The sequence below is a fragment of the Coccinella septempunctata genome, chromosome 2, assembly GCF_907165205.1.
Source record: "Coccinella septempunctata chromosome 2, icCocSept1.1, whole genome shotgun sequence".
NCBI classification, from domain to species: domain Eukaryota; kingdom Metazoa; phylum Arthropoda; class Insecta; order Coleoptera; family Coccinellidae; genus Coccinella; species Coccinella septempunctata.
The window spans coordinates 38775668-38792099 of NC_058190.1; the positions used below are offsets into that span (position 1 = coordinate 38775668).

At 33.7% G+C, this 16432-nt stretch overlaps 1 protein-coding gene and 1 long non-coding RNA gene across 3 annotated transcripts in view; one reads left to right on the plus strand and one right to left on the minus strand.

Moving 5' to 3' along the window:
• The window catches only part of LOC123308471 (excitatory amino acid transporter 1), a 38205-nt gene extending 22054 nt beyond the window's left edge, over positions 1–16151 (plus strand). For both annotated transcript variants that reach the window (XM_044891132.1, XM_044891131.1), the window contains exons 2-8: positions 7–440; positions 7689–7731; positions 9615–9862; positions 10267–10500; positions 10639–10830; positions 12740–12874; positions 15031–16151. In XM_044891132.1, the coding sequence (XP_044747067.1) occupies positions 22–440; positions 7689–7731; positions 9615–9862; positions 10267–10500; positions 10639–10830; positions 12740–12874; positions 15031–15190 (1431 nt within the window). In that variant the 5' untranslated portion in view covers positions 7–21 and the 3' untranslated portion in view covers positions 15191–16151. The remainder of the gene's footprint in view (positions 1–6; positions 441–7688; positions 7732–9614; positions 9863–10266; positions 10501–10638; positions 10831–12739; positions 12875–15030) is intronic.
• Positions 1161–2202, minus strand: LOC123308473. The gene is made up of 2 exons (XR_006537128.1): positions 1693–2202; positions 1161–1582 (listed from the first exon to the last, which is right to left on the minus strand). It is a non-coding gene; the product is annotated as an uncharacterized LOC123308473 (long non-coding RNA).
• Positions 16152–16432: the final 281 nt, after the last annotated feature.

Sequence of the window (16432 nt, forward strand, 5' to 3'; positions counted from 1 at the left end):
TTTCAGGTCGAGCAACGCAAAATGGCGGGCTTCATCAGAAGGAATCTGCTGACAATCTTCACCATTCTGGGAGTGGTCGGTGGGGGAGCTCTAGGTTTTCTGCTGAGGCAAACTGGACCGGGGCAATGGGACAAGAGATCGGTGATGTACCTGGCCTTTCCGGGAGAGATATTCTTGAGGATGTTGAAATGTCTGATAATTCCTTTGTTGGTAACATCGGTAGTAACCGCCATCGGCAGTTTAGACCTCAGCTTGTCGAAAAAAATCGCCTTTAGGGCGATCGCCTATTATTCGGCGACCACGATTTGTGCGGTGATACTAGGGATAATTCTAGTGACGACCATAAGGCCTGGAGTGGGACTTAAGCCTTATGAAGACGATAGTGCCCAGCCGAAGATGAGGCATGTGACGACTGAGGACACACTTCTAGATCTGATAAGGTATGTAGATGTAGGGAAATAATCGTCCTCCTTTTATTCCATGTCAGCAGCGGGTATGATGTATAAATACATCGTAGCGACACCTGACAGAGAAACGGGAACCAAACCAATTCAATTTCTTAACTCTCAGAGCGAAGATAGCAGTATGCATCAGAGAATAGATGGGACACTGGCCTTCTATGAGATGAAATAATGTTTGGCGCTTTTCTATAGCGGATGCGATCCGTACTACAAGCAGCCTAAGGAAACTGTATTATCAACAATACAGGAGTCTGTATTAGCGAGAAAAGGCGCGAAATTTCAAAACCGTTCGCACTACTGGGTCCGCGAAATATTTAGTTCAAGAAAGCTTGAACTATTTTAAAGGAAAGGATACTGCTAAGGAAATAATATTAATAATTATAATAATAATGTTTATTTACATAATAATAATCATTACATACTTACATATTCGTGAAATTTCAATTAAACAAACATTTCCCACAAAGTGAAAATATTATGTACTTTCAACAAATTCAGAATATTTACAAGAAATATATAAAATTGTTATACATCGAACATTATCAGGTATATAAATAAACAAACATGGTTTTCCCACTAAGTGAAACCATCAATATGAATGAACAATTATGAAGTTTCAAAGAATTTAAGTGAAATTACTCACATTAAAAATTCAGAATAATATTTAAAATATATGTACAGGTTTTTTCAAGTAGACAGACATCTACTTACGTACTTTCAACGAATTCAGAATAATATTTATAAGAAAAATATACAATCGGTATACATTGTACATTGCAGGTATATGAATAAACAAATATTGTTTTCCCACAAAGTGAAACCATCAATATAAATGAATAATAATTATCTTTTTATGTTTACCTTGACTGTCTGATTCCTCAATTGACATAAGATGAAATTATAAGTTGCTCCAGAGATATGCTAAGAAAGGGTTTGAAATCCACGAGATGAAATAATTTTATTTGCATAAGCTAATCGTTACCTCAGACATTTATTTTGGTATTTAAGCTGACTCATCCTAGCATTGCACTCTTTCAACATTGAGTACATTATTTTTTCTTTCGCAGTTAGTTGTGAAATCCTAGTGTACTGCAACCTCGTCAAAATTGACTTTCTAACCCCTAAAACAAAAAATATTCTATGTAACAATTGATCACCTGGAAATTTGATGAGGAAAATTGATATCCTTATTTTCAAAAATCAATGAAAAATGAAGAAAATTGTTACTAACCTTTTTGAATTTTTTTCTTATACATCATCAAGTCAGATTGTGGTTCTTGTATGTCCAGCTTGGTAAAATGTGGATGACACACGTAATATCTATTGTAAATCTGTTCATCGGATAATTCTTGCCAATTTTGTGGATTAATAACTTCTAACCAAGTTTTAAAAATACTTGGATTGGCTTTGGGGAAACGATGTCTGGCTTACTCGGTCCATACATCCAGGTACACAACAATTGCTCATTTTTATCATTTTTAAAAGGTATAAATTAGCTTACAAATCACTAATACCTTCAACGTCCACTAATAATACAACATTTTTTAACAGAAAAGAACGAACTTAACCTCTCAACTTCTGAACTTTATTGTTACTGAAGCCATGCTTGAATCGCACCTAGCGGGCCTAGCGGCTGAACAATAAACTAACTGCGAATGTAGCGCCACCAAGCGGTTGCGATCCTCACTAAAAACATCAATTGTGGTGGGGGTTAAGAGGTGTCCCATCTATTCTCTGTAATCTGTGGCATCCATATGCTTAAATCACATATTGCAGGTATCGTGTATTACGATAATTAAGCAAGGGAAAAAACGCGGAAATTATTGCTTTCATTTATCAATATTGGTTCACAAACGATGAGTCTTTTTAATACCTAATAGTTGTAAAAGTTTCAAGAAAAGATCTGTTGAATAGGCTAAAAGGGAGTGCGGGAGACTTGACCCATGCTATGGTCAGGAGACATAATCAGTGGTCCAAGTTTCCCGGAATAAATATAAAAAATATAGGTACAAAGGTTCAAAAAACTAAAAAACATCTCGGAAATAAGTGAGAGTAACTCTGAAATAGAAATTATGTATTTCATAAGCTGATACCTCTGATGATGAAAACCTTAACATAGACAATCGTTGATCATTGAAAATTTTTTTCTTTCAATATTTTTCATGATAAACAAACTTATGGTCAAGTCTCTCTCGCCCCCTGTTCAACTCTCCCATGGTTTAGGGAGACATGAGTCAATTTTCGGTTCCTAAAGAAAGAATTGCTGTACTCAAAATGTTCATCTCACCATCACTGTACTATTATTTATTGTTACGTATGTGGGCATGATATCGCAAAAAAATGAGTTGCTACCATTTACAGATACAACTTAAGTGGCTTCAGAGTGAAAAGGGGTTCAACCCTCCCGGACTCCCCAAACTACTTGTTTTGAAATTTCACAGAGTGTCAAAGATGAAAAGCTAGCCATTCGACTCAGAATTTTTAATAAGTCCTAGGATTGTCCCATTTTTCTCTGAATACCAAAGTTCAATGATAATACAATGTCACGCTGATCTACAGAGTGTCTTTGACTTATTATCTTAACAGAAGATTCCTGAGTTCAAAAGAAACACTTCTTCCCTTTGTCATATTTTCCAACCCGTACCCACTGTAACCACGACTTAAATTTCTCGTAAATAGGAAGCAGAATCGCTAAGCTCTCAAAATAAGTAGGTACATTGCAGAGAAAAACTTGGAGAAATAAATTTCAACGCCTCAATAGTTTCTAATAAAATGAAATCTATTTAAGAGAACAAGAGCTTGATAAAGTAAAAAACGAATATGATAAATGATAACAACAGTTTTTCCTAAAAAAACACATGTGTAACAGGTAATTTAACAAGGACGACAAGTAAAGAGAAATTTATGTGGGATTCCTATCAATTTCTGAGCAGAGCATTTTCGATATTACAGTACAGATTTTTTTGTTAACCTACCTAAAGCTGTTCTCAAGAAGATTCAAGATTCATTCAGTTCAGAAAATATCAACACAAGATATCACACAACTATTATTCGTCAAGGTGATTTGGCATGTATCTGAGGTGCTATTTTCATTTCATAAATGACGAAAATAAAACAGAGATTTTATGTGATTGTTGTTACAAATCCGAATTTAATCGGTGTCTATGTTGAATTCGGATTTGTTTCGTTACATTTTATCTGCGAGGAGTAATTTCGGTGATATAGTTGAGTTTGAGAAAACTGACAATTTCAAACAAAGCTTCATTACTCCCAAAGCAGTCAAAATATTTCAAATATATTTTTTGCTAATGAAATTCTGAATTATCAAAATGCAAATGAGTTAGCCTTGAGGCTGTATAACAACCCATTATAGCATGTAAATATTCAAGCGTATCAAATCAATTTACAGGTGATTATTGAGCTCTAGGTTGAGTAAGTTCACACTTGTCAAAATAGTAAAACAAGAGTTGAGTTATTTAAGTATCCACTATATTCTTTCCAAATACTAAAATTCTAATATTTTAGTTGATAGCTATGGTATAGTTCTATATCGTTGAAAAAAACCATTTTGAGGAAATATATGAAAAACCTGAGTGAGAAAATTCTCATAATACAATTTGAATGAACTGTTTCCTATAAAAATAGTCAAGCCACTACTCCACAAAGGAGTGTGATAAACAGTGATATAGATTTAAAATTTTCCTTACCCAATAATTATTTGAGATTATCTTATATGTGGCAATATAAAGTTTTATTGTTTTTAAAAATATTTCGTGTTTCATGGAAATATCAACAACTCTTTTCAAAATATATTTTTTTTTCACTATACAGAAATGTTCAATCCTCGAAATAAGTCGATCGGTTTCAATAGTTAAGAGGACCTTAGTATGATTTTTGTACCAAACTTCATCAAGTTACCACCAATAGTTTCGATGAGGTGTTATAGGTTCATTTCAGGAACCAAAGTAGAACTTTTCAACTTTGATTGTTTAATCAACTTCTAATCAGTGATGTACTTACATCATTGTATACAATGCTTATATCATACAGAAAAAGTATGTATTTCCAATAATCAACTTACAAAATTTAGAACATATTATATGATTCCCCCAAAAATGAGTTTTTACACCCCCACACGTGTTTCGCTAACTTTCTCTTATTCTCTTATTTAATTTTCTACCTGATCCAAATTTGAACGAGAAAAAATGTGAAAGGTACAAAATGACGAAATTCCTTCTTCTAGAAATCGGTCAATTCGATTTTCCAACAAACTACCGGTGTTTAATAAAACCTTGTGGGAGTTTCTACCATATTTGGAATGAAAATGTCTGGAAAGTAGAGGAATATTTGTGCAGAATAGTTTCTCTTCCTGTTTTTTCAACTGAAAAACATAAAAATAAAATTATAATATGAAGACTAGAAGTATTATACCATCTACTAGGTAAATAACAGGTCCTGAGTTCGACCCTGAAGCTATCCATCTCTTAGAGATCTTATATGTAATAAGTGTGAATCATGGTAAACTCCTTGTATTATAATGCAATTACCCATTGAATGTGAAATAATTATTATGTTCTGAAGAATCATTTCTATTCACGAAAACGAGCCAAACAAATTACGACAACTCTAGGTAGGTACCTATATCTATAAGGTATCACGTACCTACTATTTTTCATATGAGCGACTGCAAAACTGATAACATAGTCATATAAATTAGCAATTTACTAGGTGGATAGCTTACGTCCAGTTTAATAATCAAACCTAAAGTCCCTTTAATTTTAAAGCTTCCTTATCCCTACTAAAAATGAGAGTAATGGAAGCTTTAAGCTTAAAGTGACTTTAAATTTGATTATGAAACTGGACGTTAGTTTAAATTATGATGAAGAGAGGGGATAGTAATTAATGGTAATCCATAAAGATGAATTTTTCACTTAACATCAGTCTTCTCAAACAACTCCTGGTGTTTTATTTTTATTACTCTCATTTCGAAATAGGATATTTTATGATTCTGATACAATAAAAGATAATAGATTTCATGACTTTTTATTATTTGCTGTTCAAAGGGGTGAAATGATCGGTATAATGTTTCATTGTTTCGATTCTCGTTTCGTCATTCTATAACATTGTTAGGTGAATCTAAACAACTGAATTTGTAGAAAGTGTACAGTCCAAGGAGCAATGCGCAAACATTTTGTGCTCATATATACTAGGGATTTGTGCATGCATATTCTGAAGATAGAAGATTCAACGCGTAATGAAATGAGTTGTTCGTTTTTTAGGTTTAAGTTGACGGAAAAGTTTAAAAATAATCACAAACCAGGATGTAGTTTATATTTTTGTTGCAACGGAGACTTATTTCTGTAGTGAAAGGATTTGAAAAAATGTTCATTACATTTCTGCTTGTTTACTCTTTACTTTTCGCTACAAGTTATAAAGTTCATTCCACCTAAAGCGTTGGTAGCTATTTACTCTCAAGATAAAACTAATAAGTATCACTCCGGTTTCAAATGGAAATAACAAACGAATTCGAAATGATATAATATAATTACGTAACGTTTTTAACGTTTGCTATTGACCCTGGGTTATCAAGTTTTGACGTTAACGAAGTCTAGAATTGATAAAACATGAATCAGAATTCTGAATGAAAATAGCATCTCACACAGTGGATACACAAAATTTTTTCGCCGACGTTGGAAACAAGGTTGAGTTATATTTTGAGTACCAAAAAAAAATAACGAAAATAAGCACAAAAAATCAATTGAGTAGGAAATTGTCAAACTTCCTAACGAAGAAGTTGGGCTTAGACCATTACAGAATTTATCAGCGTAGGCATTTTCAAATTGCAATCTAACAATCTAACAATCTAAATTTCCAGGCAGTTTTATAGCCCAATGAATAAACAGCTTAATGTTACAAACTAATCGACTTCATTACAAGACTGGCGTTCAAATAGGTCTATTTCGATGTTTGAAACATATAGGTTGTTCCTAAATAAGTGCCACAACTGAAAACTGACAATTCCTTATGAAAATGTACATAGATTTCCACTGTGAATAGCTACTCTTTTTACTTCCCTCTTCCAATTTATTGGACGGCCTGTGGAGGTAATTTGAAAAGGAAAAATTGACGAAATGACAGCAAATTCTGAAGCGCTAATGAATTTTTCACAAAAACAGTTCACTGTGTCAACCACCTTCGAGAAAAATGACCTTTCCCTGAAAATTGCTCTTCATAATCTCCACCAAGATTCCTACCAAATGTATTCGCCTTCAATGTGAACATATTCTAAGCGCCTATAACATTTAAGAAATTTTTAAGTTCTCATTTCATCATTTGGTAGTTTTTTCTACACTCATTCATTCTGTTACTCCGGATTGAAACGAAATAAGAAATTGATCAACAGGCCAAGTGTGTGGGATCCATTAGATAAATCAAGAAGTATTGTTATTATCTCATGGTGTGACAAGCTGTCTGCCTCAGTTCCATTAACGACAATTAATGAAAACATTGACCTAGATACATATGAAACACAAGATGAGAAAATGCTTTCTGCATTAAGTAATACAATTGTAATAAATAACGTGCTCGATTTCGTAATAACATCGAGGATTTTGTCTCTTTTACAATTACAGTCTTGGTTACTGCTTTTTTTGTCACTCATATAGGAAGGAATCAAATATCAATTATACCACGTGTGTCCAAAAAAATTCGTCGTCAAGTAGGCAATGGAATTTTGAAGGTCCATGTTCAATTCAAATAATCTGAGGCGAAAGGGAAAATTGTTGGAAATAAATTCATCCGACTTTCGTAATTATCATACATCAAAGACACGAATATTGAATGAGTCAAGGTACCTATTATGTTTTTTGTGCTTTCAATTCTGTGAAAAAGTTGTACTCATTTCAGTAATGTAAATAAATCACAGTAATTAATAGTCTCAATTTGTTTAATTATCTAGAAATATGTAATTGAAGTGTCCGATACTTGAAAATCCATAACTTAACTAAAAATAAACAATTACTTATTTACATCGGAACTATTTTCACGTTTTAGAGTTCCTTATCATAATGTTAATCGATCGTGTCTCTTCTTACAATTTTGATTTGAAATTATCTAGAATTACTTTACGTTACCTCATTCATTATCTGAGGAATATATCAGGTATATTATCACAATGTACCCAGTTTTCATACGATAATTTGTGATTATATTCATCTTTCTTTACAGAAATGTGTTTCCTCCGAACTTGGTGGGGGCTTGTATAACGCAGGTAAGTTTTGCATTTTTAATTCATTCGGAATATTTGGTCCATTTCTTCATCAGATTCTATCAACAACTTATTTCTTTCGTACTATACAAATTTCCGCGTACTGTTCAGTTCCATGAAATGATTAATTAATTCAATTTAAAAACAAAATGTGAACATCGTTTTATCTCTGAAAGGTACTGAATTAAACAAGTTCAAATACGAATGTAATATAGGTATCCTTTTCCTTGATAGATAAATGAACTTGCAAATTGAATTAATATCGGTGCGCTTTGAAAGCAAACCATGTTAGGGTGCGATGTCATAACTGGATTTTGAAATGGAGAAGAGCCTTTTCATGTTACCGTTAATGGAAATGAATCGGATTCATTTTAAACTTTTGATGTGCCTACTCTTCCTATCGTTTCATTTTATGTGAAATGTAGATCATCGAAATATTCAATATAGGTAGATTTATCAATTTGTGAAATACTGCATTTGGTCGACAAACCAACTTTGCAGTGTCAGTAGTAGTAACAAACATTTATTGTTTCATCAGTATTCATCAAATTTGCGACCAATGAATACCTCTGAAGGATCTTCGTCTAATTTGGTAACTCTGCTTGAAATTCAAATTGAATTCCCAGTATTACCATTTTTGAGGGATTATTGGTTATGATATATTTATGAAAGCTTCATTGGAACATGAAGAGTCGTTGATTATGGAATAAAATATCGGATTTATATTATTGATGCTCAGTGGAGATCCTATTCAATTTTTTAATCGTGAATTTCCACTAAACTGGAGACTAGAGAAATAAAAAAAGGTTTCACTGTCATTTCAATGACCTACAGGCAAACCTGTCTTTGAAATAAGGCATTATTTTTTATTTACATTCAACTCTTTTCAATTTTTCAATGAAATTTTCAAGAACCAAATACAACATGTGTAAATTTTCAATGATTCCTCTCGAAATAGTGTCCATTAGTACTATACAGAGTGTTTTTCAAAATCGACCTCCCTTTCAAGCTACAGCCTTTGGAAGGCGATGACGAGTTGACACTGTTGACAGTTTTTATTTTTTGTTTTACGGGTTCTAAGAAACACTGAGTCATAAAACTATACATAATATGAAGCACTAAGTAGATGTTACTCACACTATTTTTTAAGATTTCATAACTTTATTATTAGGGGTTGAAAATGACATTACATTATGATTTTTCCTTCAAAAATTGTTTTCGTGGGATTGATTTTCTAAAAATTAAATTATGGTTTCCCATTCAATTCTGGAGACAAAAAAGGCTCCTGCAAAATATCTATACAGTCGATACTTTCCTCGGAATAAATAAAATCTTGAAAGCAGTAAACGATGGTCTATAAGGCATAGAATTGGATCCATGTATTTTAGCGGGATGGAACACTTATACGATGAAATGGAATGAACAGTGATTAGAACTGTATCGAAATTGTGCAAGAGACTTTTTTTTTAGAATTGAATGGGAAACCATAAAAGATTTTTATTTCTCGAAAATCTATCCCACGAAAACAATTTTCGAAGGAAAAATCATAGGGAGTTGTTAATTTCAGCCCCTAATAATAAAGTTATGAAATCTAAAAAAATTGTGTGAGTAACATCTACTTAGTGCTTCTTATAAAGTATAGTTTTATGACTCATTGTTTTTTAGAACCCGTGAAAAAATTAAAAACTGTAAACTCTCCATCCCCCTTCCAAGGGCTGTATCTTGGAAGGGAGGTTGATTTCGAAAAAAATTTATAGGAACTACCCCTCCATATTTTCATCGAGAAATCATCTCCCTTAGTCCTTCGCATTTGTTGACAGACACCCTGTATATATCTACATAAACATAAACAAATCGATCATTCAACATCAATAATATGTTCGCAGACTCAGACGTCACTTCATCCGCCTCAAAACTACAGCAAAGAATTGGAAGATGCGGGAACAAAATACGACAAGTCCACTTGGTCATTCGACCAGACTGAGGAGAATACAACGAACGTTTTGGGATTGGTCACCTTCAGTATCGTCTTGGGAATTGCCATAGGAAAACTGGGTTCGAAAGGAAAACCTCTGCTAGACTTTTTCGACGTCCTCAGCGAGGCTATCATGTTGATAACTAGCTGGGTAATTTGGTGAGTGATAATGAATCAGAATGTAAGGAGAAAATTACCGATACATAATTCGATAAACCGCAGGAAAATTCTGAAAAATGATTGGCACACGTGTAAATGTCAATCGGGAATAAATGAAAACCGCATCAACACGATATACAGTCTGAATCAAAAGAAGAAGCACGATAAGATCCCATATTTCAAAAGGGTGGACTTTCTTTCAGAAAAACTGAAGGTGGTAGTTTGAAAGAAAGTTTAAACTAATAATGCCATCAACTGCATTCCTCTATCTTAAGTCCAATTTTGAAAATATTATGTGCCTCTTCTTCATCTTCATTGGAATCAGCGAATAACATTTGGCAGTTTTTTTTAATCACCCTTCATATTTCTTCGTGAAATTATGATCCAATATCAATTGATTTCAGGTTATCACCTCTTGGGGTGTTCTTTTTGGTAGCAGCAAAGATTTTGGAAGAGAAGGACTTCGTGGACCTTATTGGAAGACTTGGGCTGTACTTCGCAACCGTACTTCTCGGTTTAGCCCTCCATGGTTTCGGTACCCTGTCCATCCTCTACTTCATCGGTACAAGAACCCTGCCTTTCAAAGTTATCGGACAACTCAGTCAAGTTATCGCTACCGCTTTCGGAACTGCGTCCAGGTGAGTTTATTTTATTATACAGGCTGACTCTGTAGACGATGTCCTGCTGAAGTTGGGGAATTTTTAGATAATTGGAAGTTAAATGAGACATAAAAAAATTTTAGTTAAATAAACAATTTTAGAATAATTTTTTTTCAGCTCTGCAACCATGCCAATCACCATAAGGACTATGGATGAGATGGGTTTAGATCCTCGTATCACAAGATTCGTCATCCCCATTGGTGCAACCATTAACATGGATGGTACTGCTTTGTATGAGGCTGTAGCAGCGATTTTCATTGCCCAAATAAGAAACATTGACATGAGTTTCGGAAGATTGGTAGCTGTGAGGTGAGCAATTTATGTTGAAAGTTTAAAGAATAGATAAAAAAGTTTCGTCATGACAAGCATGCCAAATAAAATTTTTTTTCGTGTTTTCGTTAGAAAAATGTTCCCATTTGCTCATTACAATATAAAGAATGTTTTTTATGTATGATAGAAGGAGGGATATATACAGGGTGTCCGCGCCATGAGTCAGCGGTCCAAATTTGAATCAATTACATAAAATATCCGTAGTCCTTTATGTAAGTACCTCAAACTGTCAAAATATTAATAAAAAGTCAAATTTCTCGAAAACCGTTGAGAATTCAGATATAGTTGTGTTATCAAACTTATATCCAAATTAAACAAGGATTCCCTTTAAAATAACGAAGTTGATAACTGTGCAAAAAAAACGAAACACTTTGTAGAGTTCTGAATAATTTTAGGAGATGTTTTACTTGAAAAAAGGAAAGTTATATTTCAAACTCTTTTTTGTAAAGTTAATAGAGTAATCGACCGCTGCCCGATGGCGCGGACACCCTGTATAAACTCACTTTTAAGTATAATGTTTGTTTTAACCGAATCGAATAGACATTAATGCTTTGTGAGTAACAGTTTTTATTTGATAAAAGGGACATTCTGTTATTATATTGTAGTGTAAATTCATTTTTTTTTGTAGCAAAAATGCACACTCGTTTTAGAAGTAGAATTCTTATTTTTATTTCTTGTTAATTTTCGAAGGGAATATTTTTAGTTTCCAATTCAGGATTCCGACATATCGTTCGGAACTGTAAACATCCCGCACCGTTTTTATTTCATTTTCAGTTCTGAAAAACGATGTCGCGCCGTATAACACATCCTGATTTGAGAGATAACCGAGTTTTTGTTCGCCAGTACCGATAAGCAGAAATCAAGACGGCTTCATCGACGCAAATTTTACCGATTTTCGACATCACACTTTTAGTTTATACACCTCCCCGGTGGGTATAGAAGCAGATGTTCCTCCGTAGGTTAATAAATTCGATATATTATGCTGCCAGTGCATATTCCGAGATTTTGTTGATAGCCGTTACGTTGAGCCTTTCAGTTCTTTTGTTTTTCCCGTTATTGGAAGAGTAATTTTGTTTTTCTTGGAAGTTTTCTTTTTTTTTCTCATTTTCTTCTTCGCCGAAGTAGCTTTCTTTTCCGGTGCAAGTGCACGTCCCAAATTCGACCCGTCCAGAGTCTAAAGGTAAGACAACACGCCGTATTATTATCTTGGAACCTCGGCCTCCAATCTCACCCGTCCTGTGCCACATTTTCAGTTCCACCCCTACTGTTAGTACGATACCCTGCTGGTGTGTACACCCGGGGGGTGCAGAACGCACTTTGGGGTGGCTGCCCTTCTTAATTTTCCAGTGTACACCCCTACAGATTTAGTCCGATACTCTGCTGGTATTTCGACTAGCGATCGACTAGTTTGGTGCAGAGAAAGGCTGAACGGGGTACTTGAATGGATCAAAATTATCTTTAGTGATGAATGCAGATTCTGTTTGTGCATGCATGATGGTCAAGCAAAGGGTTTCACCATTGCTTTCTTTCTTCTGCATATGTATACAAAAAATTTTTTGTGATAAATTCATCAATATTAGGTGTTCTGTTTTCTATGTCATATTTTTTTCACAATTTTGTGCGTCATATGAAGAATTCGAGATGCAGCAGCCAAAAAACCCACAAATTTCTGATATTGACGTGACGTTAATACAAAAATGTGTTCGTAGTTTATATGTAGAGGTGTCCGATGATTTTAAATTTACGAATCGGTGAATTGCCAATTTCAAACTCGACACAAATTGGCCATATTCGATAAACATTCAATATTCCCGTACACGGACAAATACAGTTCCATTTTTCCACGGAAATTGCTCATTCCAAAAATAGATATAATTGTTATTTTCAGCATAACTGCAACGGCGGCCAGCGTGGGAGCTGCAGGCATCCCCCAGGCAGGTCTCGTCACTATGGTGATGGTACTGGACACGGTCGGACTACCATCCAAAGAAGTCATCAACATCATCGCCGTAGACTGGCTTCTGTAAGTGCTGAATATATTATTGGAGGGGTGTGTTCATAAACTTACTCCGAGAGTAGAGTATGAGTATGGTCATGCTCAGAGAGCATACTCTGAGGAACTAAAAGTACGTTTGTGAACGCTTCGGGTAATCAGAGCTTACTCAGAGCTTGCTCTGAGTAAGTTTGTGAACGCAACCGAGCTATATTTCCGGAGATCCGTAAAATCAAAGCAGGAATTATGTTCCGGCAATGCTATATTGTACAGGGTGTCCGATTTAAAATGTCCCTTTACCTTATTGTGGAAACTAAAGGAGCTAGAAGAAAAAGTTAAATACAAAACTTGTCTGTAACGTTTTATAACGTACCTTAATACAGGCTCTCCGTTTTTTCCCTGTTGGTATCAACTTTCTTATTTTTAATGGAACACACTATATATTATTGCATTTTTGAATTCCTTGTCAAATTTCAAGGTAACTTTGGTATGACAACCATGGTCCTATATAGCACCGATTCTGATATATTCGACTTTTTTCTAAAATTTTGACAGCTGTAGGTGCTCACTAAAATAGCTGATTCTAGTTTTCTAATGAATGTATCGAAACCAAATTTTGACCAGCTCTTGTCAACATATTGGATCATACGTTACATCTGTATTTTTAGCAATTTTGATACATTCATCAGAAAACTAGTATCAGCTATTTTAGTGAGCACCTCAGCTGTCAAAATTTTAAGAAAAAGTCGAATATCTCAGAATCGGTGCTATATAGGACCATGATTGTCATACCATAGTTACTTTAAAATTTGACAAGGAATTCAAAAATGCAATAATATACAGGGCTGTTCCATTTGAAATAAGAAAGTTGATACTAAAAGGGAAAAAACGGAGCACCCTGTATTAAGATGGATTATAAAAAATAAAAGTTCAATCGATTACAGACAATTTTTGTATTCAACTTTTTCTTCTAGCTCCTTTAGTTTCCACAATAAGGTATAGGGACACTTTAAGTCGGACACCCTGCATTGAAATAGTGGCGTTCGTGCAATCTAATTTAAATATGTAATGAAACTGGTTTGAGTATCACATCATTTGAAAGGTCTTTTCAGTCTGAGTATTGTCAATTTTCACACCATGATGGGAATAAAATAAAAAACTCGTGTTCAGTTCCCTTCTCTTTCAGTATGCGATTATATGCGATGACAAATTTCGTCTGACTTTTATTCATTCTAGTTGTTTACATTTACAAGCTAGCTCAGTGAAGGTTTTCAAATTACCTGATTTTTTGTAAGTTATATTTTCATAAATCGAAGACAGTTTTTTTTTTAAATATGCTCAGCCAGATAGACTAGTATTCCAAATTTTCCTCTTCCTTTTTAAAGGGTACGTAATCCTATTTTTTATGACTATTCTTGAAGGCTACAGTAAGTTACAGCTACACGTACCAAATACCGAATTCTAATTCCTTGTCGTTGAAAAGATATTTAACCAACATCAACTAATTCGAAAATAAAGGAATCTGATTCATCGCAATGGAATTATTTAGGCAGTTTGAAATTGGAATGTGAAGGGGTATTTTTGTTCATCATTTTTTGCCAAACAGAAAAGTAAAAATAAGTAAGGAGATTGGCATCGTATGGAGCGAAGATTAGCGAAGATATTTATGGTACCTTGCAAGAGGACTGTATATCATCATTAAATTTTCCATCTTGTGGGTTTTGAGTACGGGAAAAGTTGTAGAGCATTTCATAATGAATACAAGAATGATTAGAGGTACCGCGCGGAAGGAAGATATTTTCAAAAAATGCATTGGTAGAGAGAAATCTCCCTACCCTCCACACTTGGAACATAAATATACATATATATATATGTTACAAGTCACACATTCAGGGGTATAGTATTGAACTCAAAGAAGAATCTTTATTGAGTTCAAGGGGTTGTGCCCAAAGATTATACAGTTTGGCTAACTCTATAATCTTTGGGTTGTACCGATTCAACTCATCAAGGATGGGTAGTGCTGATTTTACTCATAAAGCGAAGAGTAGTGTTTTTGGCCTCGGTATTCATGAAATCCATTTTATTAAGGTTTCTTAAGGTAAATGGGCCCTAATCGGCAGGATCTGGCCTGGTAGTTATGTGTATTGAATGTTGCAGATTATTAACTTCGTTTTTTGTTATTACAGAGATCGGTTCAGAACAACGATAAATGTAATGTGTGACTGTCTTGGGGCAAGGTTGGTTGATCTCCTCAGTCAAGATGAGGTACAGAGATTCAATGAGCAAGATAAATTGAAAGCAGACCCTCACGAATTAGTGGAAATAACGAAAGATAGTCGTATTTAAACTAATAAATGTTGACAAACTTTTAAAAATTATTTTCTCATGTGGACTATATGTAAAGAGTACATTATCGTACTTGGCACTTCTATCTCACAAACACTTTCTCCTTCAAAATTGATGTAAATGGCAAACGATAATGAAGTCCTATACTCCAAATGTAAACCGAATTTCATAATTGTAACTAATTGCTAAAAATTTTCGAAAGTGCAGATAATATATATTTTTAAAAAGCCTCAATAGTAAACCCAATTTGAAATATATTTTTCGAAAAATCTAACCTGTCATGGATAACAATATAATTAGGACAATAAATTAAAATCGATTTTAGAAAATCCCTTCCACATAATCGAACTATTTTATCGATCATATCATTTGAAAATTTGTATATTACAATATACAAATTTTAGAGTACAAACAGAAAAAAAAAATAACGGAACTTGATCAGAGAAATACTTTATTTCACTGTAAATATCATACTCTATATAAACTGTATCAGTGTTGATTGTTTTAAATGCATATTATTGTCAAATCGTATATAAGTATAAAGTAAGATATTCTTTCCAGTGTGTTGTGGACCTTTAATTTAAGAATTGTTTGAGTTCTTTTCGTTATTTAAGTATCAATCATTTGGATACATTTACTGAATTACTTATTTAACAATTTATGTTGAGGTTGACATAAATATGAAATTTTGAACATGTTAACATAGGGACCAATTCTGTTTTTATCTATTAAATTTTTAGTATGAATTATATTATTGTTAATATACTTGGAGGCAATTATTCAAAGAATCTTATTCACTGTGAATATTAAGTCGACAAGACAATAAACTGCCGTTGAATTTAAGTAACATTATAAGTGAGTGCCATAATTTAAACTAATGTAGGTACTTCACAAACATTGTTTTTATTTTTGTTTTTATATATAATATAAGATGTATCTCGAATAAATTTGAATGTAAGAAGCGTTGTGTATTGCTTATCAGTTTCTCATTGGAGGTTCATGCTTAATTTGACTTTGAAGTGTATCTACACTTCAACTAACTTGGGAGTGACCCGACAGAAAGTTCTGTCATAAAACGAAAAGTTCATCATTAACTTTAAATTCCGAGTGAAGTTTGAGTTCAAAAAAAATTCATCGAAATCGAAATTAAGCTGCAACTAACATACTATTTTTGAATCATTCATTCGGATATCCACCAGCATTACATCGTCCAAGACGAGTAAAAAATAATCCGATACTTCG